Source organism: Anarrhichthys ocellatus, unplaced genomic scaffold, assembly GCF_004355925.1.
Source record: "Anarrhichthys ocellatus isolate YVR2014 unplaced genomic scaffold, GSC_Weel_1.0 scaffold165, whole genome shotgun sequence".
Lineage (NCBI taxonomy): Eukaryota > Metazoa > Chordata > Actinopteri > Perciformes > Anarhichadidae > Anarrhichthys > Anarrhichthys ocellatus.
In genome coordinates, this window is record NW_022280195.1 from 231,572 (window position 1) to 256,970 (window position 25,399).

Genomic DNA, 25,399 nt, shown 5'->3' on the forward strand with positions numbered 1-25,399 from the left:
AATTATTTATTATTATTATTATATATTTGGTGCAGAATACTGTTTTGTATTTAAACTAAAGTTTTCTTACTGTTATTATGTTTAAATCAGTTCCAAGTTACACAAATGTTAATATATTTTAATAAAGTTTGCCTGTTCAACATAATATCAACTAACTTTTTTTCATATCTCGGGGGAGGGGGGCTGGGGGGGGGGGCTGGCAGTGTCCCTACCAATGCTGAGACCAAACCTACGCCCTTGCATGAAGGGGGCGCGCAGCGCGGCTGAGGCCACTTTCTCCGGGAACCGCACACTTCTTTGATGACTTCTCACCAGTGGTGGAAAAAAACGACGCGAATTCCTGGAGGCAAAGACCCTGCGCCTGAATAGTTTAAGTATGCGACACCTTTCTTTTCTTTTGTTCTCTGCATGCTGAAACTTTCAATAAGTTCAAGTTTCAGTTTATGTTTTTGAGTTTGTTTTTGTCATTCATTGAGTTTGTTTTTGTTCTTAAATGTTCTGTTCTGTACCACACCACCGGAAAGGAATATCTATCTGAACTAGGTCAGCAAAGGTCATTAACACATCTCCAGAGCGCCTCCAGGAGGTCTCTGAGAGGACAGCGTCTCTCTGTGACAGAGAAAGAAGTAGGACATGTCAGGGATAGATAGCATCAAACTTTGTACATTTAATGTAAAGGGGATCCATCATCCAATTAAGAGGAAGAAAATACTAAGCCTTCTAAAAAAAGACAAGATACAAATAGCTTTCTTACAAAAAACCCAGCGAGTGGATAAGGAGCACATGAAACTTAAGCGGGACTGGGTAGGCCAGGTTTACTACTCATCATTTTCCTCTAATAGCAGAGGAGTCTATCTTAATACACAAGGCCACCCCATTCATACTCAGTACATGTAGAAGCCACTCTGAGGGCAGATACATCCTTGTTCACGGCACAATGTATGGCACACCGGTCACTTTGATTAATATTTATGCACCAAATTCGCCAACTCCGTCATTTTGGACTACAATAGCAGCAGAAATAGAGGAACACAGATCTCCCTCTGCAGTTCTAGGTGGTGACTTGAATTGGTCTCCAGCAGACACAAGTAGAAGAACAGGTGCAGGTGCTTTATGAGGTAAATATATATATAGATGATATAAATCTGATAGATGTATGGAGGAACCTGAAACTATCAGTGAGAGACTTCACATTCTACTCTAATCTGCATAACTCTTACTCACGCATAGATTACTCTTTTGCCGCGCCGCAGATTAGAGGACAAGTAAAAGCATGTAGTAGAGGATCTCTACATATCAGCGACCATGCCCCAGGATAGCTGGAGATGACTGAGAGTGAAGCTATGTCTGGCACACAGAGATGGCGTTTCCCATCATATCTCCTCACGGACAAGGAATTTAAAAAAAAGATGGAGGCTGAGTTAGATTTATTTTTTGACATCAACGACAACATGAAACAAACCCTGAGTGTCTCTGCCGGGGCTGAAAGAGAGGTGGCTGATTACCCTGAGAAGGTTGGTGTGGGGACAAAGAAGGAAACGTTTGGGGAGAGGAGGACAGGAGCGCACAAAGAGAAAAAGCGTTTTATTTTACATTAAAGACAACGAACCCGAAGAAAACTGAAGATACTTACGTTTGGTTTTTGTAGCGGCTTTCGGCTGGAATGAAGTTTTCCTTTTGCTTAAAGAATCTAAATATATTATTTTGAGTTAGAACACAACCGCTTGTCTTCATTTGTGCACCCACGCCTCACAAGCTGATCCCGACCTCTGAAGACATCACACTATATTAGAGGATTTACTCTCATATATGTCACACCGGAAAAAAACTACTTCAGAAGCAGAATGAACTGGAAACGGACTTAATAAAGGCAGAGCTGGCCTGTAAGTCTAGTCCAACCAGAACTAATCTCATTAGAGTCCAAAGTATCAGAGCGGCACTAAATTCAATTCTGAATGAGAAAACACCTCGATCCTTATTCTATCAGAAGCAACGACTGTATGAATATGGAAACAAAGATAGCAAATATTTGGCCCGTCTGCTCAACCAGAAACTAGATGACACCATAGCAGCACCATAGCAACACCATAGCAGCTCCATAGCAGCTCCATAGCACCACCACCATAGCAGCACCATAGCAACACCATAGCAGCTCCATAGCACCACCACCATAGCAGCACTATAGCAACACCATAGCAGCTCCATAGCAACACCATAGCACCACCATAGCAGCATCATAGCACCACCATAGCAGCTCCATAGCACCACCATAGCAGCACCATAGCAACACCATAGCAGCTCCATAGCAACACCATAGCAGCATCATAGCACCACCATAGCAGGCTCATAGCACCACCATAGCAGCAATCAGAGATCCAGGAGGGAAGACATTTAAATAAGAAAAATATCAACTGTTTCTGTATCATTTTACAAATCATTATACAAAACTGATAACACTAAAGAAGAACTTGACGAATTATTTTCTAAAATTAAATGACCTACACTAACAAGAACAGCAACAATCTTTGGGGAAACCCATTCAGGAACAGGAAATATTAGAAGGCTTTGATGCACAGTGGACAATCACCAGGATGGGTTCCCAGCGGAGTGGTTTAAAGCCTTTAAAACAAGCTCACTCCTCATCTGGTCAGAACTTATAATTACAGCTTTGACACAACTCACCACCTACCTGTAACAATGTGGCTAGCCAACATTAGCCTGATCTTGAAAAAGAACAAGGACCCCGAAGACCCAGCGTCTTACAGGCTCATATTGCTCATTAATGTAGACGCAAAGATTTTAGACAAGGTATTGGACTTGGGTATATGGATATATGGATATATGGATAGGGTATATGGACTCTGAGGCTTGAACCATTAATATCAATATTAGTAAATCCTGGTCAAACAGGTTTTATTAAAGGGAGGAATTCCTCCAATAATATCAGGAGGCTTCTGAACATAACATCGTCTCGAGCTGAACTTGTATCTTGAATCGCTGTATTTGACCCGTTTACCTGTCGAGGAGTCACAGCGCCGCCTGCTGGACAAAGTGTGAAGGAAGAAGTGAAGTCAATTGAATTCATTTTGTTTTAATGGAAAAAAAAAAAAAAACTGAAGCACGAGACAAAAGTGAATTGTATATTTCACCAAAAGTCACAAATCTCACGTTTTTAATAACAAAAATACAGTTAAATTAGATTTTTTTTCAGTGTTTTCTGAGACTGAAAACCTGCCGCCCTCTTCAGCAGCTACTGTCCAGGTGCCTTTGAGCCAGGCATTGTGCTGCAGACTGGTCGTGGTCCACCAAAAGGAGAAGAGCCGTCTCCAACTATCAGGTGAACTCAGCGTCTCAGTCGGAGGAAGAAGGCGTGGCGGCACTCTGTGCTGTCCACAGGATAGTATTTATCGTAGAAGTCCAGGATGTACTCCTCCGCCTTAAAACCAAACTTCTGATAAAGCAGCATGGCGGGGTTACTGGCCGACACGTGCAGAGTCACGTCTTTCCCCATGCACGTCTGGAAAACACACCACGTTTTAGTGTCGTTAGAGGACAATAATAATAATAATATAATAATAAACTGTGTCAACATGCAGTCAGGAAGTCAGCATTCATGCTTTCTAGTCACAGATATCCAATCATGATGCCAGCCAACGTTAGCCGTTAGCTCAGTTATTTAGCCAAGCTAACAGCGTAGCAACATTTGAAACAACCCTAAATTCTTGTACATTATAACGTTATCATGATGTGTTCACATGTAATCTGTAAAATGTAGTTTTGGTGATAACCTTGAATAAATCCAGTAGTCTGGAGATGTTTTCACATGAATATAAAATAGATATTAGAGATGAATTATGAGCAGTTTACCTTCCTAACATGAGCTCTAAGCTCATTATACTTCATTAAAAATAATGATGTTTTATTCAATAAAAAAAAGAAAAAAAAAAAAAAAAAAAAAGAAAAGGTAGTTCCTCATTTGAAATGTGTTTTTAAACAAATAACCAATAAAGATGATAATAAAGTAAAAAGGAGACTATTTAAAGCTTTTATTGTCCAAATCTGTTGATTTTATAATAGGTGTTTATTTTCCATTTCGTAGGCGAGTCTGAGTATCGGGCAATTAAATGAAAAGCTTAAAAGTCCAGTCTGCTTTGATCACGATACAGTCAGGTTTTAAAAATGTCAGCGTCACATGTTGAAGCACAATTCTAGCATTTAGTTTGTAGCCTCCAAACCGGTTTTAGCCTTGAAATGTGCCACAGATGGACAGACGGTCTGACCTCTGGAGCCTCACCTGGATGAGATGGTAGATCATGAAGGTGCCGATGCCGGCTCTCCTCCACTCAGGATGGACCAGCAGGAAGGAGATATAGGCCTCGTTATACTTCACGTCAGGAACCATGAAGCCAAAGCCGACCACGACTTTCTTATAGAGGACGACCACGCTGAAGTCCGGGTACTGCAGGCACTCCGACAGGTCAACACCTGGAGGAGACCGGACGAATGGTTTAGAGAGACAGCTTGATGGTAGGACGGTTCTAGGTACGTAGAAGAATGTGCCTCGGTGCTACCTGGCCAAAAGTTGTCATGACACATGGCGTTAACCGAGGGGATGTGGTTTGGGCGGACATAGCAGTAATCAATGGAGGCGTTGGGTTCAGGGGTCCAGTCAGGGTCCTTTCTGTGAGGGTAAGCTCTGATCTCATCCAACAACCTCAGCTTCACTGGACGACTCTCAAAATCCCTCCTGGAAAACAAACACAGTCCTGTACTTCCTACTATGATTACTAATACTAGAGGACTCTCGACCCGATCAGAGGTTTCAGGACTCTCTTCACTAAACTGAATGTTTTAGAAAACTCTTTACCTGATGTACGGTTTCAGGATGCGAGAGGTGTATGGACTCTTGATGCTCTGGTCCGAACTGGTCTCTGCTCCCATCAATCGGCGCCAGAAAGACACAGAATGCTGATCGATGCCTCTTCTGCTAGAAAGGTTGGTCTGCACACAAACATCTACATCAGTGGTTCTCTCAGCGTTCTTTAAGGGGTTTCAGCATCAGCAACACAACCAGAAGCAGTTCATCATCTTGAGGCTGAAACCACAGTTGTCTACTGTTTATCATTTGAACATTTTACTGTTGCTCGGGGTGTAAGAACATACTGATACACTTGAGTAACAAGACATCATGTTTTGTGATACTGTAATGACTCGATCATGTAAAGATCTGTGGCAGACAGCGTGGCTCAGACCACAGTAGTGAAATGATGCCTGATGTTCAAAGGACTGTGCTAAATGCAGATCCCACTATTTCAACTGCATAAAACAGTCAACATTTTTTGGTCTGATTTGATGCATATGGCGGTGTGTTCTTTATACTATGAGTTTTCCTTCCATTAATGTAGTATACTGAACTGCAACCTCTGTATCACGATCGGTCTCGTAACGGCAGATTCTTGCCAATACACAACCCTAGAGGTCACATTGCTGCCCTAAAGTTACAGCCGCTAACATGAACTAAAATAACTTTTTGTTACTATTTACTGACAGGACATAACACGGATGATCTGTAAAACAAATACACACAAGAAAACAGGTTCCTCTGCCTCCTTTAGTTCTCTTGATGGCATTTGCAAGATTCCACCGAGCTCAAGTGAAAACAACCAATCAGAGCCGAGGATTTGTTAGAATAAAACCAGTCGGGCGATTGACTGAATAAGACCAGGATGAATGTTGAAGGTACCTGGAAGCGATCAAGGATACGCAGCTCCTGGCTGGTGGTGCAGTATTTCCCCATGACTCCACCCTGCACCAGTGTCCCCGTCACCTGGGCGCCGTAGATCCCTCCCACCAGGCTGAGGGTGGCGCTGACCGCCCGGTCAACGTCCAGCAGGGGGAGCCCTCTCTGCCTCTTGGCCTGACGGACCAGCAGCTTCCTGTGGAGGCGTTTGGCCTGCGGTGTGACGGCCAAGGCCAGCGGGCAGGCGTCCAGCCGTCGGAGCAGCATCCTCTCCTCGTAGAGGCTGAGGGAGGTGAAGCGAGGAGTCTGGGAGACACCGCCAGCTCCATCTGCTTTCTCAGGATGAGTTATCCTCCTCCGCTCCAGACCTCCCCCAGTGGAGAGAGATGGACCTTCGCCGCGCCCCACCGGCTCCTCGAAGTCGTTGTTGTGCTCGAGTCCTTCATCGTCCTCGCTGTCGGCTTCACGTTTGATGTGTGGTGGCGCCGGCCGGAGCTTCTTACGGGCGATAAGGTTGGCGCGAGGAGGAGGGATGTACTCCATCCCCGGGTCGATCATTCCCTCCGTCTCCATCTCCTCATCATCTGGAGGTCCAAGGCAGCAGAGAGGACATGCCGTCAGTGGACAGTTATTCTAGGACATGTTCATTTCTATTAAGAACACCAGGATGAGTCGAATACTAACTCACCGTGGAACAGAGCCTGTGGAGGCATGGCGTCCGGGATCAGGTCCGCCTCTGACAGCAGGCTGGGTGTTGCCGAGTGAGATGCCGGCGTCCCCGGGGCAGAAAAATCTGGCGAAGGCGATGGTGACGGGCTGGTGAGCGGCGTTCGGTCCGATGAGCTGAGGGAGGAGAAATCGATGACTTCACCTTTCTCCAGGACGAGGTCGGCCCGGCGCCCGGCACCCCCCCCGCGGCCTCCTCCTCCCAGTTTGACCGGCGTGGAGCAGGCGCTGCGATCCGTGTAGCCCCCCACTGCCTCCTTCTGAGCCCGCCTGATGTCTTTGGCCTCTTGTGTACGACAACGCTTCTCCTTCAGCTGGATGGCGTTCTCCACTGGGTTTCTGGCTCCTCGCTTCCTCAGGCCCTCTACGGTGATGATTGGGTCCATGGCAGGTTTTGATGCTGCAGGTGAGAATATTAGGAGAGTGTAATTTCTGCCACATTTTGACTGAGCTCTCCTGGATCAGTGCAGGTTACCTTTAGCCTTGCTAGTGGACTTGTCTGTCTCCGGCCGCAGAGTTGGAGGTCTGTTCTGGACCAGCTTCCACCAGCCCGGCTCGCCGAACTCCTGTGCTCCAGACCGGAAGAAGGTGGGACTGCCGACCGACAGGCAGCCGGCCACCGTGCTCCACCACGTCGATGTCTTCTTCCTGCAACAGTCATCAGGTCAAACACTGCGACAGGAGAATCATCACATCATCAGGAACGGTTCATTAAGACAGGACGTGCCGAACTACGCATCATCTTCTGGACCAATCAGGAACGGTTCATTAGTAATCAATTCTGTACTAAAAATATTTTAAACATTTTAAAAAAACAATATAAAAAGCTGAGCAAAGGCAAAATGATGGTTCCTGATTGGTCAAGACAGAACGATGACACATTCAATAATGAAGGCATGTGGTCACATGACCAACAGTGTAATGAAGTTCAATGAAGAGCAGGATGGAATATGAAGTCAGCTGAATAATAACAAGTATCAATAAAGGTTTAGAGTGACCTTGTTCCCAGCAGGAAGTTCCAGTGTCGACCAATAAAAGCACAGATGTCCTCTTTCCACCTGAAGTAGCCCTGTCGGCCCGTCCCCTCCAGAGACAGGTTGTACATGGCCAACATCACCACCTGAGAAACATCAACACGGATCACTGCCAGGTAGTTTACCTGCTGCCAGGCGAGTCTCCTGCTCTACTGTTCTGATGTGATGGTAGTTTACCTGCTGCCAGGTGAGTCTCATTCTCTCAAAGCTCTCCTTTCCGTCCTCGGAGCAGTCAAAGCAGATGAATTTGAAGAAGTTGTCTCCTTTCAGGTAGCTGGGCTGCTCTCCTCTGAGCTGAGCTGATACACAAACACAAACTGCTGTCATCTACATGTTATCATATATATCTCTCTCTCACTCTCACACACACTCACACTCACACACACACACACACACACACACACACACACACACACACACACACACACTAGTGATGCCCCTAGTGGACACCAGGAGAACATGTATTAACTCACCTGCAGGAACCCACTTGTGGCAGCGGTCGCAGTAGAAGGACATGTCCTCACAGCCTCCGTCAGCCTCCTCGCCCACGTCGCTGGTTAGAGAGTCTCCACTCTGGTCATGTGATAGATCTACTGATCCTTGGTCCTCAGACTCTACGATCAGAAGAGTCTCCCCCTCCACCTCCCCCTCCTCCAGGCCCTCTGAGGGCGCCTCGTCCTCAGCTCCGCCCAGCTGCTCGCTGCTGCTGTCCATCACTTCCACACCTGTACAAGTAAACATCAGGTGAGTCGGTTCTGGATCATCAACAGCTTCTCTGAGAAGACCGAATGTATTTTCTTCATCTGAACTGTCAGAGTAAATATCAGAGGAGAGAACTCTCTTGTTTCAGCATCTAGTCCATTTACTCAAGTATCGCAGTTAAGTACAATTTTGTATTTTAATTTGATGTAACTTAATACATCTCAGAGAGAAGTATTTTACTTTTAACTCCACTACATTTGATAATAAACGTTACTAGTTCGGCTACTTTACAGACTCAGATTCTTAAACATAACAAAAAAAAAAAAAACTATGATGTACTATTAAGTAGTATTTTGCCTAATTATTAAGTATATGAAGTAGTTAAAATGAGCTCCATATATGCATCAATTACTATAATACAATGATAAATATATTATTATTCTACATGATGACTTAAATTTTGGTGCTTTAAATAGATTTTGAGGCCAATTGTTTTGTACTTTTACTGAAGTAACATTTTGAATTACACTGTTCTCTAACAAATACTTTCATCATAAACACGTTAGTTAGGATACCAGTACTCCAACATCACGTGACTGTTCACGTACACTGGGCATGATGGAGCCGGTGTAAACAGGAAGTAGATCGGATGCTTAGTTACAGAAAATATGACAGAGTAATGAAGTAGTCTTTAATAATCAAAGGTCGTGTTTTATACTTAAGATATTCCTCTAAAAACTCAGACACATTTAGTGGAAAGTTTTATTTTTCAGACTTAGAGAGAGACAGACGGACTTGTGACTAACAAATCAGTTTACTAGATTAAGGATCAATAAAGGTGATCAGCTCGTCTCTTTCCTCCGTGTTTCCTTGTTGTCCGTTTTCTCTCTCATATCTCTGCTGGTGTCTGAAGTCTCTTTATGCTTTTGTTCCTTTATAGTTTATGTGTGAACTTCACCAAAGTTGTGCAGAACAAAATAAGCATCAATAAGAAAAGTCCTCCGTTTTGTGTCCATTGTCCTCAAACTGTCACTACAGACGTCTCCGTAGGGCTGATAACTCACTAATCGCTCAAATAACAACTGCTTCCTCCTCATAGACAGGAGTGCAATTATAAAATGTAGAATTTAACTGCACAACAGCTCATTGTAAACGCAGCAGAAGATGCGAGTTTTAAAACAGAAACGTAGTCGTGTGGACATGAACTTAGAGTAAAGCACGACTTCGCCCATCGAGCAAAGACAGAGACAGAGAAAGGATGTCTCACTCCAGAACTTCTAAAGTACCGATAGCAGAACTCTTAACTCCGGGTCTTATTGGGTTTTGGGGTGAGTTTAGTTAACCCTAACTCTCCTGACGGGACAGAAAAGTCTTCAGGTCCAGGTAAAGGTCCTCCGAGTGTGAACAGGTGCGTTACCCGTCTGTGCGGTTACCCGTCTCTCACTGGTCTTGTGGGCAGAGCTCCGTCTGTCTGCGTCGTCTCTCCTCCTCCAGCTGTGAGGTTAGAGTCTTCTGCTCCTCCAGCAGACAGAGGTTCTCCTTCTTCTTCTGCAGTCGCTCCAGATCTCTGACGACACCCTCGTGGAGACGCTACACAACACAAGAGCCACCGATGAAATCTGTTTCTACAAATAGTATATTATACGTTAATGAAGTTAACCCTAATAATACCCGATAATATTAAACACACACGGCAGCGTCTCAGTGCCTTTAGGCCTCTAGACGTGATGAAGACGAGCTCCTCCGCTCGCCATGACTTTCACCGTTAAATGCTTTTAAGCTGCTCCGTTCACGTGAACACACTACTGCTTTATATCTGTTCACTGACGCTCTGCATTGATATTCAGCAGTGTTTCCCCTACCATTATATCAGGGGGCGCCCGGGACCCCCTTAAAGGTCAAGTTAATTTTATAGCACCAGATCACAACAGAAGTCATTTCAGGTTACTTTTCATATAGAACAGGTCTATACCTTGTGTTTTCTCTCTCTCTCTCTCACACTCACACACACACACACACACACACACACAGGAGATGTTCTTCCAGAAGCTCAGAAAGATGCACTGCAGTGAGAAAAGCTGCACACTTTATGTTTTAACGTTAGTCAAAACCCTTTGCCCTTCCGGGGTCAAACACCTGACAACCACGGCGATTTCAGGACCTATATACCTGAGCCCAGGACATAAATACAGCGCCACCCAATGTACACACAAAGAAATACAGTTGTATTTACAACACCATATTTGGCTCCAACACCATGATTCCTTTAAGTGTTTGTGTCAGTGTCCGCCGCCCCAAAGCTGTAAAGCTAGGGGAAACACTGTTCAGGGACCTGTTACTTGAACAGGAACAGCAGCAGTAAAAATGTATTACACACCAAGATGAATAAACTGTAAAAAAAAGAAATACTCAATTGATCCGCGGTTCACAAGTGATCCGAACCGGGAGGGGTGATCCGTTACACCACTATACTGTATATAAACAGTATATACATTGCCTTGCATAAGTATTCACCCCCTTGGACTTTTCTACATTTTGTCATGGTATAACCACAGATTAAAATTAATTTCACTGGGATTTTATGTAATGGACCAACACAAAATACTCCATTTGGAAGTGGGGGGAAATATATGGATTCCAAAATTATTTACAAATACAAATCTGAAAAGTGTTGAGTGCATATGTATTCACCCCCCGAGTCAATACTTGGTAGAAGCCCCTTTCGCTGCCATTACAGCTGCAAGTATTTTGGGGTATGTCTCTACCAGCTTTGCACATCTAGAGATGGAAATGTTCATCCATTCTTCTTGGCAAAAAAGCTGAAGCTCAGCCAGATTGGATGGAGACCGTCTGTGAACAGCAATTCTCAAGTCTTCCCATAGATTCTCAATTGGATTTAGGTCTGGGCTTTGACTGGGCCATTTTAAGACATTAACGTGCTTTGATCTAAACCATTCCATTGTAGCTCCGGCTGTATGTTTAGGGTCATTGTCCTGCTGGAAGATGAACATCCGTCCCAGTCTCAAGTTTTTTGCAGAACGCATCAGATTTTCTTCAAGGATTGCCCTGTATTTGGCTCCATCCATCTTATCCTCAATTCTGACCAGTTTCCATGTAGCTGCTGAAGAGAAGCATCCCCACAGCATGATGCTACCACCGCCATGTTTCACTGTTGGGATGCTGTGCTCAGGGCGATGGGCAGTGTTGGGTTTCCGCCACATATAGCGTTTTGCATCGAGGCCAAAAAGTTCAATTTTGGTGTCATCTGACCAGAGCACCTTCTTCTACATGTTTGCTGTGTCTCCCACATTTTGTATGGTTCACTTTCAACACCGGCTTTTTTTTGCCACTCTTCCATAAAGGTCCGATTTGTGGAGCACACTAGTGCTGGGCGGTATACCGGTTTTAATTTCCCGTACGATATGAATTTTTCACACACCGTCATACCGGTGCATAGAAACTACTGCTGTCGCTCTTCAACAGGCAGCAGAATATATTGTTTGCAGCCAAGAGCACTGCGGTCGGAGCTAGTTGTCTTAAGTGTGTTGAGAGGGACCTCTAATCATGGTTATAACCCACAACTAACGCTCTTTAACAGAGCAAAACACCATGACACAACAGTTTGTGACACATAAACAATTTGTAACACTAATAATTGTACATTTATAAAATTACACCGCCGAACGGCATGCTGGGTACAGCTCGCTAGCTAGCCCGCTAGCACAACAGTCTGCCAACAGCTGGGAGAGGCTCCGTCGCTACAGTAACATTACATTAAAGAACAGAACAGAGCGATGCAGGAGGAACAAAGACAGACCGGAGATGCACCGATAGAGTCTGTGCCCAAGAGAGGAGCTGGCCCGTCGGATTCGAAGTCGTCGACCAGTAACGTTAGCACGAGTGAAACAGTGAAGCTAAAGGGTCAGACATCGATTGAAGAGACATTTGCTCGAGGCACTGCAAGAAAAGCAAGCGGCAGAGCGACATTACGAACGCAATAACGATCCAGCTATGCAAGGACATGGTCCCGCTACAGACAGTCGAGGAAGACGGGTTCAGAGCAATGATTAAAACACTGGATTCAAGGTACATCTGACCGGGGCGACAATACTTCAGCCAAACTGCTATCCCAACATTATAGGAACAAACGAGCACACCCTATAGTAAGAAAAGCCTTCATACATGAAGACATTAACATGTTTTATATTCTATGTACTCCTGACAGTAGAGTAAGCCTCTATAAACGTATAGAAAAACAGTCATGGAAAATAAATAATAATCTGTGATATACCGTGAAACCGCCAGAATCTTAAAAAACACTGTGATACAAATTTTTTGTCATACCGCCCAGCACTAGAGTACACGATTAATAGTTGTCCTGTGGACAGATTCTCCCACYTCAGCTGGGGATCTTTGCAGCTCCTCCAGAGTTACCATGGGCCTCTTGGTTGCTCCTCTGATTCATTTTCTCCTTGTCCGACTTGTCAGTTTGGGTGGACGGCCTTCTCACAACTTTATCCCTGACCTGTTTGGTGAGCTCCTTGGTCTTCATGATGTTGTTTGTTCAGTAATGCCCTTTAACAGACTGAGGCCTTCACAGAACAGGTGTATTTATACTGAGATTACATTTCAGACAGCTGGACCCTATTTACTAATTACGTGACTTGTGAAGGTAATTGGTCGCACCAGATCTTTGTTAGGGGTTTTACAGTAAAGGGGGTGAATACATATGAACTAAAGAACATTCTTTACCCTCCAGACTTCCTGTTGTGAACTAAAGATCCTTCTTTACCCTCCAGACTTCCTGTGTGACACTCTGACTGGTCATGGACGTCTCCGACCCGCAGACACTCGGCTTCGTGGTCTTCGGAGGGTTCATGTTCATCTCTGCGGTGGGCATCGCCCTCGTGTCCACGCTGTCCATGAAGGAGACGTCGTATGAGGAGGCGCTGGCCAAACAGCGCCGCGAGCTCGTCCGGACACGGCCGCAGAGAGCAGAGAAGAAGAAGAAGGACAAGACCTTGGAGAAGAAGAACAAAGCCAAGAAGAAGGAGGACCGGCCCGACAACAAGCTCTCAGAACCAGGCAGCGACGGTGGCGAGGAGCCGGAGGTGGCGGGTAGTCCCGAGCCAGAATCTGAGCCAGAGCCTGCAGCTGAGCCTGAACCAGAACCATCAGCTGAACCAGAACCATCAGCTGAACCAGAACCATCACCTGAACTGGAACCCACCACGGTCACCGCCGCCACCATGGAGTCCCCTCCGGCGCCCTCGCCAAAGGAGAAGAAGAAGAAGTCGGCCAAGGTGGTGGAAACCGGTGCTAAGGAAGTTGTGGTCACGGCCTCGGCGGTGGACGTTCTCCTGGTGAACGCCATCATCGAAGTCACCAAAGAACCTTCTGCTGCTAAAACTGAAGAACCCAAAGAGACGGCGAGCAAGAAGAAGTCCAAGAACAAACCTGAGCCAGGTGAGTAAACTTGAGATATGGATTTCAGGTAAATTATGAGATATTTAAACAGAACACTGAGGGTTTTTTTGTCCTGTTTTTTTTCTGTAAGTGACCGACTCCTCCATGATGCTGCCGTATGGCGAGCTCCTGGCTGCTGTGTCCAACGCGACGCTCAGCGACGACCAGACGCACAAACTCACGGAGGTCCTGAACCAGAAGGCCGGCGTTCGTCACGACTCCTGGCAGCTGGTAGGTAAACACAACTGAGACAGAACATTGGAACATTCACCTCCTGACGTCACAAAACTAACAAACAAAAACTAGTTTATCAGCTTGGATCAATACAGTCAAACAGAAACCATTCAAGAGATAACGATCAACAAAACTCTTTAGTTATACCTCATCCAGCAGTGACCTTGAGTCTGTGTTTGACCTTCAGGCCAATCAGAGAGGAGACCCGTCCAGTCTGAAGAAACAGCTGGAGGAGAAGGACGGCGCCACCAACGCCAAGAACCGCCTCCGAGAGCTCGGCAAGGTAAAGGAAAGCGTTCGGATCAGCTAACTGCAGCAAAACACCTTGGAATATTGTGGTGGAAAAAATATTTAATAGTACAGAGTGAGTCCTATGATACTGAAATTAAGAAACATTGAGAAAAGAAGTTTGTCATTAAAGTCTTTATTCTCTGTGCAGAAAAGGTTCAATCATCATACAGACCGCAATGCGGTCTGAAGGAGAAAGGCACCCAGAGTGTTGGTTGTGTACGACTTATAAAGGCCTTGAGCACATCGTGGGGTAGGAGGAGTTCATCACTAGGACATCTGGACAACAGTGACCATTCACTGATTAACCATTGAATGGTTAATCACTCAAAGGTCCACTGATTGCATCCCCATTCAGCCCCTCATCTAACCTGACAATATCATGCCCCTGATTAAGACACACACACAATACTACTCAACCTGAGAGGACCCTCACTGACCATGCCTGACATTCATTAACCTCACTAAAACAAAAAGGGCCAAAACACTGAGTGGTCAGACAATAAAAAACAGATAGATAAGTCATAGTGGAAATTTGCTATCACAATATCACACACAACGACACAGACGTAATTATTAACAGTAAATATAAGTATTTGAAACAATGCAACTGACTCCATTTTATAGGATTTCACAGGATTCTAGATGAAGAACTGTGAATCAGCGTTTTATGGTAGCAAAAATATATTTGGTCAGTTAATTAAGAGTGTTAGATTAGAGTATTAACCAGGAGACAACCTCCGGTTCTGCATTCTCTCTAGTGTCCATCATGGGGCGACTACTCTGGTTGTATAGAAGTCTATGAGAAAATGACTCTACTTCTCTCTTGATTTGTTACCTCGGTAAACATTGTAAACATGAGTTTATGGTCTCAATCTCTAGTTTCAAGTCTTCTTCAATACAGCATGATGTTCATTTAGTAAATTATGGTCCATTTAGAGTCAAATAGACCATAAAGCAGGGTATGCTTTAGGGGCGGGGCTACACAGTGATTGACAGGTCTCTACCAGAGACTTATACGGCGTCTCTACGTCACTCCTCCTCAGTCCTAATATGGTCACTTCCTGTTCACTGGTTGCTAAAAAAACAAGATGGCGACAGTCAAAACGCCGAACTTGAGGCTTCAAAACGTCCACAAACCACTGAGAGACGTCACGACGTCATACGACTTGCCATGTTTCCATCTTTAGGAACTCGGTGCAGAGAAATCCAAGATGGCGTCTTTGGATGCCCGTCTGAAGGCGGAGCTTGGCGCTCAGGTTCAGAAGGTCGACGCCATGCGGGCCACAATGGAGACGGCCAACCAGGAACACCTGAGACAAACCCAGCAGCTCAACCAGAAGGTATGGTTTAGTTTGGATTCTTCAGTGGAAGATCAGAGGAAGCTTCATGTCAAGACTGAATTTAAAGTCTCACATCTTGAGTTGTGGTGAACTGGTTGTTAGCTGGCACAGACAAGTTGTCTTCGTAGCATGTTTAGCTAACTGTCCGTTGATCTGCGACAGATCGGGAGTCTACAGGAGCAGCTGGAGAACGGTTCCAACGCTCAGCTGGCCCGACTGCAGCAGGAGAACTCCATCCTCCGGGACGCCCTGAACCAGGCCACCAGCCAGGCCGAGAGCAGGTAGGTCGAGGCCCGGTTAGCGGTTCGGTTCAGGTCCAGTTAGCGGTCCGGTTCGCAGTCCGGTTAGCGGTCCGGTTCAGGTCCAACGAGCCGCAGCTATAAAACCTAGCAAGTTCTCCAAAAACGTCCAAGTCGTTGTTATGAGGTCAATGTAATCAAACTCATATTTAACAGAGTTCTATCATCACAAGACCAACCCTGTAATAAGTCTTCAGTAGTAGAATCTCTCTCATCGGTCCAATACGACATGAAGGCATCGTGTCGAGTATGAAGCTCTCTGATTGGACTGTTTCTAACTAGCTTTCAGTCACATGACTCTGGTCCTGTTGGACCCAGTGATCCATTTATGTTCTACCCCCCCCACCCTACAGACAGAATGCAGAGCTGGCCCGTCTCAGGCAGGACTGTGTCCGTCTGGGTCGGGAGTTGACCGAGCGTACCGACGCTCTCCAGGCCGACGAGGAGCGCAGGAAGAACCTGGAGGCCAAGGTGGCCACCGCCGAGCAAGAGGTGTCCCGATCCCAGGTCAGAAAGTGTCAATTCTACCAGGATATACGTCGAGTGGAGCTGCTGTCGGACAGGAAGTGACCCGTGTTGTTGTTGTTGACAGCTGGTCCGTGACGACACTGAGCGCGCTCTGAAGCAGCGACTGGAGGACGTGCGGTCGGAGCTGAAAATGTCGCAGCGGGAAGCTGCTGCCGTTAGCGGTGAGTGTTTCTGTTAGCATGTAGCTAACTAATGTAGTCTCCATCACGTCCACATGTCTCAGAACCACTGTGGTAAATAACAGGACTTTCCTGCTGTCCTTACGTCAGACCTGAAGGGGGCCCTGGAGTCCAGAGACTCTGAACTACAGGAGCTCAAGAACCAGCTGGAGAACCAGACTGCTGTCCAGGTAACAACTGTTAAAAACTATTGCTTTTAAACCGATATAATAATATTTGAATATATACATCGCTCTGTCTGTCTCTGTCTGTCTGTCTCTGTGTCTGTCTCTCTGTTTTTATGTCTTTCTCTATGTCTATCACATAATTTTGACCATGGGGATATTTTTATTATCAAGTCTAACTTTTTTTTTTTTGCTGGCGGATTCGCGGGCTGCATTAAATGACGTGGCGGGCCGGATTCGGCCACGGGCCTTGAGTTTGACATGTCTGCTTTAAACTAAGGCTAGCCTAAACTAATGTGTGCCCTAAACTAACCTTAGTCTAAACTAACCTTTGTCTAAACTAATGTGAGTCTAAACTAACATTCTAAACTAACGTTAGTTTAGGGTAACAATAGTTTAGGGCACACGTTAGTTTAGGGTAATATTAGTTTAAAGTAACGTTAGCTTACGGCAGTGGTGGGCCGTCAGGGCCTGCAATGCCTTCTCTGCTGGCCTAAACAGAATCACAAAGCTATATCTATTTTATAATTTAATATGTTTTCTTAAATACACTACATGTATTATAATTTTAGTGCTGGGCAATGATTAAAATATTTAATCGCGATTAATCGCATGGATTTTTTGTGATTAATCGCGATTAATCGGATTGTTATGGCAAAGTTCAATAATGAATTCAAAAGTAGTGTATTGCTCACTTTTATTTTAAAAGTACTGCTATATGAACAAAAGGGCAATAACATTTGGTTCACGAGATGCAGGTAGCATGTTTTATACTTAATATGAATATAATTCATACTTTGTTGGCATCTTATTCTGAAAACCGGATGTTCGTCTGAAGAAACCGGATGTTGTCTCACGTTAATCTTTCCGCTAACTTTCAAAGTCCTTCGCTCGCTCCCGATCTGTGCCGTTTAAATGCGTTTACCGTGAATTTCAGCATATAGGCGCACTAACATGTAAGTGTCTGCTGAGTTGACCACGGAGATCTGAGTGTCTGCTGACTTTACTGCAGCGATGTCCAGTAGTCTCCAGGGAGAGCAACAGCTGGTGCAGCTTCTCTCTTTATTTCTGCCCCCCCCCCCCCCTCGACCAGAAGCGGAAGTCGCCTTTTCTCTACGGCAACCCTGAAGGGACATCATATCTCCAATACAAAACGATAAATATGAGACAGTCTGTTACAATAATAATAAATTAAAAATACTTACCTGTTTTTTGTTGCTGTTGTTTTTTAATTATTATTATTATTATTTTTTTTTTTTCCCCATCTCAAAAGGATCAAGGACATACACACACACGTTCACAAATACACACACACACACACACACACACATACATACAACTGACTATAGGATGTTTGCTGGCTTTTATCCCACTGTTCTTGTCATCCTCTTGTTATGTAAATGTATTGTCTCTTGTCTTTCAAAAAAAAAAAAAAAAAATTATAATAAATAAAAAAAATGCGTTAACGCGCGATAAAATAATTGTCGGGGTTAATTAATGAATGCGTTAACGCGAAATTAACGCGTTAACTTGCCCAGCACTATATAATTTATAATAATATTTTTCCCATTATCTTATTTTCTCATTGCACAGCTCCTGTCTTCCTCAGTTGCTCTGCTTCCAGTGCAGCTTGTTTTAAGTAGAGCTTTTATCCAATCAGATTTCACCTCTGTGTCTCTAGGTAAGAACAGAGGCCCGAGGCCTGCAGACTCACAGGTGAATCCATGTGCAGTTTAAGTGAATGGGGACGATATTGTTGATTGTCATATTCTTCAACCAATCAGATCTTTAGTTTGACATGTTGGGCGTATTCTTTGACGTGTCAGCACCTGCTAGCCGGCCTATAATGACGTCAGCATTACGTGCAGCTCAGTGTTCATGTGTAGCTCTGCCGCGAGGTGCAGAGTGTGCTGTGATTGGTCAGTGGGCGAGCACGTGACTATCGTGAAACGAAACTTAACAGCAGAGGCTTAGTCGGGTAGTGAATCACATCACGTGATGCAGCTCAGCCAATCAAATATGGACATTCTGACTGAGTGAGATGTACCACACACCATGACACAGGGGGCTGAGACGAGGAAAGACGTTGCAGAGCAGTACGTACAATGTTCAAGTTGTGAAAGTAAAATCATAAGGCGATCTCTTTGGGCCGCGACTTGTCATTAAGGAATGATGGTGGGTCCCACAGCCAGACCAGCTGAGAACCACTGTCCTACATGAGCGCAGAAAATATTATGTTTTCCTGAATTTAAGCTTCTGCATTTTCCAGAGGCTCTAGTACTATTCAAACGTATTGTAAGTCTCGTACCGAACGGTACGTACATAGGTACGTACATTTAATATGTACATAGTTACAGCCTTTGAAACTAATAATAACTGTGGTGCCATCATGTGGTTATAAGGTGGTATTTCAGCTGCAGGACAACAGTGAAGGCCTAGGTATAAAATGCACGGCCCGCCACTGGCTTACGGTAACGTTAGCGATTAAAGTTGAACCTTCAGAAACTCCAGCCAACGTCACCAGATAGACTCCTCGTTTAGTCTGAATCCTAAAAGTTAAAACAGACTTTGTAAATATTTATAGCAAATATAAACAGCTTTATGTCTGATTTTACATTTTTATATATTGTTTTATCAGTCTGCAAATATCTTTTTCATCACAAAACTAGCTCATCAACCTGCAGACAGTCAATCCATCACAGATTATTTTAGTTAAAGTTTCCTTTTGTTTCATATGTAAAGAATGGTGCGTTCAAAGACATCCACGATTTGAGATTCAACTGCTGAAAAGATGATTTTCATTAATTTCTTGTGTTAATATATTTAATAATAATGTAACGGACTGAGTGACATGTAATGTTATGTAACCTGTTATGTTATCAGTTATTGTGTTTACAGGAAGAAGTTCTACATAAGATTAGTTATCGCAATTACTGAGGTCAGTGAAGGTCTCATGCCCTGTGAAGCCTGTCAATCATCCTAGCTACCAATGGGGGGTGGGTGGCACACACGAGCGTACCTGGATTGGCAGAGAGAGTGAGGTGGGATGTTGTGTTTGTGCTGCTAGCCTGTGGAGAGTTGGTCTATGACCGGGAGGAGATTGTTAAGAATGTTAACTGTTGTTTTGGCGTAGGCTACGACCCACAGTAGCCTGTGTACTGTCCGCTAATAAAGGACCACAAGTAAGATAACGTCTCGTAGCTTTCCTGACCAAGGGTCGCTACAATAATAACATCGGACAACATTTTTAACCATATCGGACACAAAATCAGAAGGTGGTGTGTGAAGGCCTTCAGTCTGACATCAAAACTAAACTATAAGATAAACTAAACACAGTCTAAGGTTTAGTTTAAGTAAACCTGAGACTTTGTGACGTTTCTTCATCTCTTCTTCAGGAATCAGGAAGTGAGACGGAGTCTGATCAACCGTTTGAAAGGTAAGAAACTCACTTGTTCCTTTATTATTATTATTATTATTATTAGAGCTCGTTGTGACTGATTCAGAGTCAGTAACTCTAAATAGTTTATAGTTTATAAAACTAAACGTTTAGTTAAAATTCAATAATTCAGCTGTTTCACAGATCATCTCTGTTGACTTTGTGTTTGTTGTTTATTATTGATGTTGTGTTCTTATGTTTGTTGTTGGCATTGTGTTTGATGTTGACTTTGTGTTTGTTGTTGTTGACATTGTGTTTAATGTTTGTTGTTGACGTTGTGTTTGTTGTTTGTTGTTGACGTTGTTATTGTTTGTTGTTGGCAGTCTGGAGGAAGACTCTCAGCTGCTCCGTCTGGAGGAAGAACTTCAGCAGCTCAAAGATGAACTTCATCAAACTCACATCGTAAGTCCAAATATAAAAACTGAAGATTAGTTGTAAATTATAATTATTAATATGAATTAATTCATTAATTATTATAAAGTTACAGATGAAAGATTTACAGACTTTTCTTCGTCTCATCGTCTTCTTCAGGAGCTGAAGGACAAAACCACTTCAGAGCGTCAGAGCGAGCAGCGAGAGGCGGAGCTTAAAGCGGCACTGGTCAGTTCATTAAAAATCAATCAGAGTGATCTTTGTCTGAACTTTGTTTTTAATGACAGTAAACTTTAAAAAAATATTTTATTTAAAAACGTGTCCAGACTGAAGTGGAGACCAGGTTTGATGCCCTGCATTTGAACTTCCAGGCGTCTCCACGTTAAAAACACGAAACCAACAAACTCAGAATATTCTTCATAAAAATATTTTCCATAACTTTTCTTTAAAATTTTATAGAAACTCAGGACTTTCTTTGATTAACTTGGAAACATTTTCCTGAATGATTTCTCACATGAGGAATGATTAAGTCTAACTTTGTTTCGCTACAATTCAGATTCATTGTTTATAAACTCCGTTTCTTCTTCTTCTATAAACTCATTTAAGAGTTTAAGAAGTTTTTCAGAACACAGAAACTTAAAAAAAAAAAAATTCACAATATTTTTAGGAACTTTTACTGAAGTTTTTGTTGTAAAACTCAGAAAAATGTCAGGATATTGGGAACGTTTTCACAGAAATAAGGAACAAAACTTAAAAACGCTGACATGAACTATTAGAAATGTTCTCGGATGTTTTTTATCTTTGATTTTTAATAACCTCGATGATGTCGATGAGTTTCTTAAATTATTTTGTTGTTCAGTTTCAGTCGAAGTTTGATCAGAACACGAAGCTGCTGCAGGAACAACAACAACAACAACTTAATGTCAATAAACGTGTAAATAAAAACGTTGTTCTCTGACAGGAGACGGAGCTTCAGGCTTTACAGCGACGCTCCGAAGAAGAAGAAAACGTCTGGAAGACAAAACTGTCTGAAGCCGAGCGGCAAAAACAAACGGTACACAATGAAGACGAGGACGCTCTTCATCATCACACGATGAAGACAAGGATGCTCTTCATCTTCATCACACGATGAAGAGAGTTTAGATCGTCTTCATCAAGTTTCAAAACAACTGATGAATGAAATATTAAAACGCACTTTCATTCGTTTTGTTTAGTTTTATTATTTTTTTTTCACCGGCGATCAAACAAACACAATAATGTTTCTTTATGTTCTGATGACAACATATTATCTATTATATATATAATATCTAATATTGTATAATAATATATAACATATTCTCTTATTAAAGTCTCTCTGTTGATGTGAATCAGATGATTATTTAAATCTGCACTCTTATTAAATTTATTTATTATACTATATTGATCCCTTTAAGGGGGAAATTTGTCTCTGCATTTGACCCATCCCTGTATATAGGGAGAAGTGGGCTGCCAATGACAGGCGCCCGGGGAGCCTGGGGTTCAGTGTATTGCTCAGGTACACTACGACACGTGACACGTCCCAGTCGAGGATCGAACCGTTGACCTTCCGGTTCCCAGACAACCCTCTTCACTAAATATCATAGTTGTAACATATTTGTACCTTTATGAGCTCTCTGTCGTGTCTACAGGTCCTGGATCAACTGAATCTGCTGGAGGACGAAGTTCAGTCGAAGAGGACGGAGACAGAAGACACTCAGCAGGTCCGTCCTCTTGAGACTAAAGACGTCGAGTCTGTTGTGTCTCAGCTGAAGGAGCAGATGATGCTGCTGGAAGCTCAGCTGGAGAAACAGCTGGAGGAGGCGAGCGCCACCCAGAGCTGCAGTGAGGAGCTCGCTCAGGTCTGAACCGTCACACAGGTCACACGACTCTAGACGCAGGACTCGTGACGAAGGACTCGTGACGCAGGACTAGGGACGCAGGACACGTGACGAAGGACTAAGGACGCAGGACACGTGACGAAGGACTCTGGATGCAGGACTCGTGACGAAGGACTCGTGACGCAGGACTCGTGACGCACGACTTGGGACACACAACTCGGGATGCACGACTCGGGACTTGGTCTTTCCTTCAACAATTGTCTTCTACATAGAAAGAAACCCACATTTTAATCATAATAATACGGAGCGAAATACATATTAAATGTCACCAAACTATCAAGAATAACAACAGTTTCGTACACAATTACATCAAAATAAAGATAAAATGAATAAAAAGCTAATATGCTAATGCTAATATTTGAATAACTCAGGTGCGGTCTCAGATGCAGCAGATGTGCGTCCGGCTGCAGGCGGAACAGGAGCAGCGGCAGCAGCTGGACAGACAGCTGCAGCAGGTCCGTCACATCTGGAACGTCTGTCACACGATTTGCTGGCCGACGGCAGGAAGTGACCTCAAACTGTTTCTTGTGTTTTTTTCAGGCACAACAGGAAGTGATGGAGATGCAACAACAGGTGGAGGCTGATCACAAATCTGCTCCGCTCCAGGTTTCTGAACTTTTACATTGATGATCAAACCAAAGAGACAGGAAGTACTCACAGCCTGACCCCGCCAAAGTAAAAGTCATGAGAGTCATTGCTCCTTTAAGACCTTTAATAATAATGTTAATTTATGCTGCACATATTTAAATCAAGTGTTTATCAATCATAAAACAATAAAAAAACTAGAACAGTTATGTATGTGTGTGTGTATATATATACATATATAAATATATGTATACATATTCAATCATACATGAAAACATGCAGCAGGTTATTTATGTTAAAATAATTTATTATGCCAAACCTATAAAATATATATATTTCTTTTTTTGATAATTCTTCTTCTGTTATTTTCAGGAGGAGGTGGAGGAGACGGTGGAGGAGAAGGTCGAGGTGGAGGAGAAGATCCAGGTGGAGGAGAAGGTCGAGGTGGAGGAGAAGGTCGAGGTGGAGGAGACGGTCCTGGTGGAGGAGAAGGTCCAGGTGGAGGAGACGGTCCTGGAGGAGACGGTCCTGGAGGAGAAGGTTGAGGTGGAGGAGAAGGTCCAGGTGGAGGAGTGAAACTTAGTGTGTCCTTGGTGTCTCGTTTTCATGGTTATATGAAGTGGACTGATTCTCTCTAATAAAGTGAAACGTGTGACTCAAAGTTGGTTTTATTCTTCACCGTTTGTCATTTTCATACGACGTTGGTGTTTGGATGCTAACGTGCTAACATGCTAACGGGGCTACACACACAAACAACAGAACAACTTGACAGATGAAAGCCAATTTTATTGATCAAGTAACATAAATAGAACATAAATGCTTCACTGTACACACGTCCTGGAACCCAAAGTAGAAATAAATATCGTCACAATAAATTAAAAGCATGAAATGGACCAATAGCTGATCAGATTGGAGTCGGAGAGACGCTGCAGTTCGACGGCTATTTACACATTTTATTTTACAGTTTTTCACATTCGTCTTTTTCACGACTTCAGCAACAATTTAAAAAAAACTAAGAAAAGCAAAAAGCAGCGTCTTATTAAAAACCTTTAGTCACATGTTACAACAGCTATCGACGTTTCTTCAGCGCGATCAGTATCAAATACTTCAGTCGGCAGGTTACAAAAATGTCACACACTTCTGTTTTTATGGGTTTCCACGACAACGAGGCGTCAGTGAAGCAGCTCTCAACCTTCAGTTCAACGAAGCTGCAGCACTCTAAATGGTATTTTAAAGAGTTTCATCACATCAGAGTGAACATTGTTTCTGCTTCAGTTTTTAGTGCCTGACTCCATCGATCAAGTTCTCTGAGATCAAAGCATCTGAAGACGAGGACTTAAAAAGCAGATTACAACCAAGTGAAAACATGAACTCTCGAGAGTCAGTGTCCTGTTTGTCCTCTCTGGGCTCCTGTAGAAACATATTGATACAAACATAGTTATTAATATTATATTCTGTTAGCATCACTTCTGGTTGAGAGCTGCTGAGCTGAACCTCTCGGATCCAGAACTCAGATCTTTGGGCTCTCTGTCACTTTCAGTCTCGTGTGCAAACAATCAGAGCCGGAGCGCCCGGAGAGCCGGAGCGCCCGGAGAGGAAGAAGAGGAAACGAAAAAAAAAAACATCACCTGGACACAAAACAGCTGCAGGTTCTCCGGCGTGGAGCCAACGGACAACGAGGTCCTGGTGGCTCCAGCTTTCATAGTCCAGCTGTGTCCACACTCACACAGAAAACAAGCAACATAAACTGATGTAAACATTACTTCAGGGAGACAAACAGCTGAGACTATTTCTTCCTGATGACGTTGCTGCCAGCCATGGTCGGCTTCCCGTTCCTGTCGCCATGGTAACCAATAACGGCTGCTGTTCTCGTTGGTGTGACTCATGCTCGCTTGGTTTGACCACAAGGGGGCGGAGCCGAGTCATCGAACATCTTAAAGTAACACGTGAACTTTGTAGTAGTAACTTACTTAAAGTTCTTACAGGGTCTTAAAGGGACCCTCATTTCAGAAAATACCAGATTGTGATTGGACGTTACAAATTGCATACGGGGGAATTTAACCTTTGATCTCTGAAGCCAGAGATCAACGTGACGGGGAGCGCCGGGTCGTTTAAGGTCCCTCCAAAACCGTCCAATCAGAAGAAACCGGCCCCGGCTGGCACACATCAGACACCCCGAGGATTATGGGAAACAGACGACTGAACTTCACTCCGTCCTGAAGCTGAAGTTTGAGGAAATTTTCAAATAGATGAAAAGATACCGGATTGAATTTTCGTAAAACCTTTTAAGGTGAAACCATATTTGGATCTGTATAGCAGAGGCAGGTGCAGGGCAGGATTAGCCTATTTTACCACAAAGACAAGAAGCGGGGGGGGGGGGGGGGGGG

General features: G+C 43.8%; 2 protein-coding genes across 5 annotated transcripts; one reads left to right on the forward strand and one right to left on the reverse strand.

Moving 5' to 3' along the window:
- Positions 1-3,071: 3,071 nt before the first annotated feature.
- kat14 (lysine acetyltransferase 14) lies at positions 3,072-10,881 on the reverse strand. Of its 4 annotated transcripts, none has more exons than XM_031878193.1 (11): positions 9,647-10,881; positions 7,974-8,225; positions 7,678-7,799; positions 7,465-7,586; positions 6,942-7,114; positions 6,429-6,866; positions 5,744-6,324; positions 4,868-5,001; positions 4,572-4,747; positions 4,295-4,485; positions 3,072-3,517 (listed from the first exon to the last, which is right to left on the reverse strand). In XM_031878193.1, the coding sequence occupies exons 2-11, from the start codon at positions 8,212-8,214 to the stop codon at positions 3,344-3,346; spliced, it is 2,352 nt and encodes a 783-aa protein (XP_031734053.1). In that variant the 5' UTR covers positions 8,215-8,225; positions 9,647-10,881; the 3' UTR covers positions 3,072-3,343. The 4 variants fall into 4 exon arrangements, with proteins under 4 accessions (XP_031734053.1, XP_031734051.1, XP_031734052.1 ...); XM_031878191.1 differs by having other exon boundaries at positions 9,636-10,881; XM_031878192.1 differs by having other exon boundaries at positions 9,620-10,881.
- Positions 10,882-12,282: 1,401 nt separating this feature from the next.
- LOC116400381 (ribosome-binding protein 1-like) lies at positions 12,283-25,261 on the forward strand. The gene is made up of 19 exons (XM_031878183.1): positions 12,283-12,365; positions 12,691-12,734; positions 13,002-13,668; positions 13,760-13,899; positions 14,090-14,185; positions 15,381-15,533; positions 15,696-15,814; positions 16,186-16,339; positions 16,425-16,521; positions 16,630-16,709; positions 20,099-20,139; positions 20,463-20,541; positions 20,671-20,739; positions 21,473-21,565; positions 22,179-22,388; positions 22,799-22,882; positions 22,968-23,033; positions 23,385-23,407; positions 25,153-25,261. Exons 3-19 carry the CDS (start codon positions 13,029-13,031, stop codon positions 25,259-25,261), a joined length of 2,253 nt encoding a protein of 750 aa, XP_031734043.1. The 5' UTR covers positions 12,283-12,365; positions 12,691-12,734; positions 13,002-13,028.
- Positions 25,262-25,399: the final 138 nt, after the last annotated feature.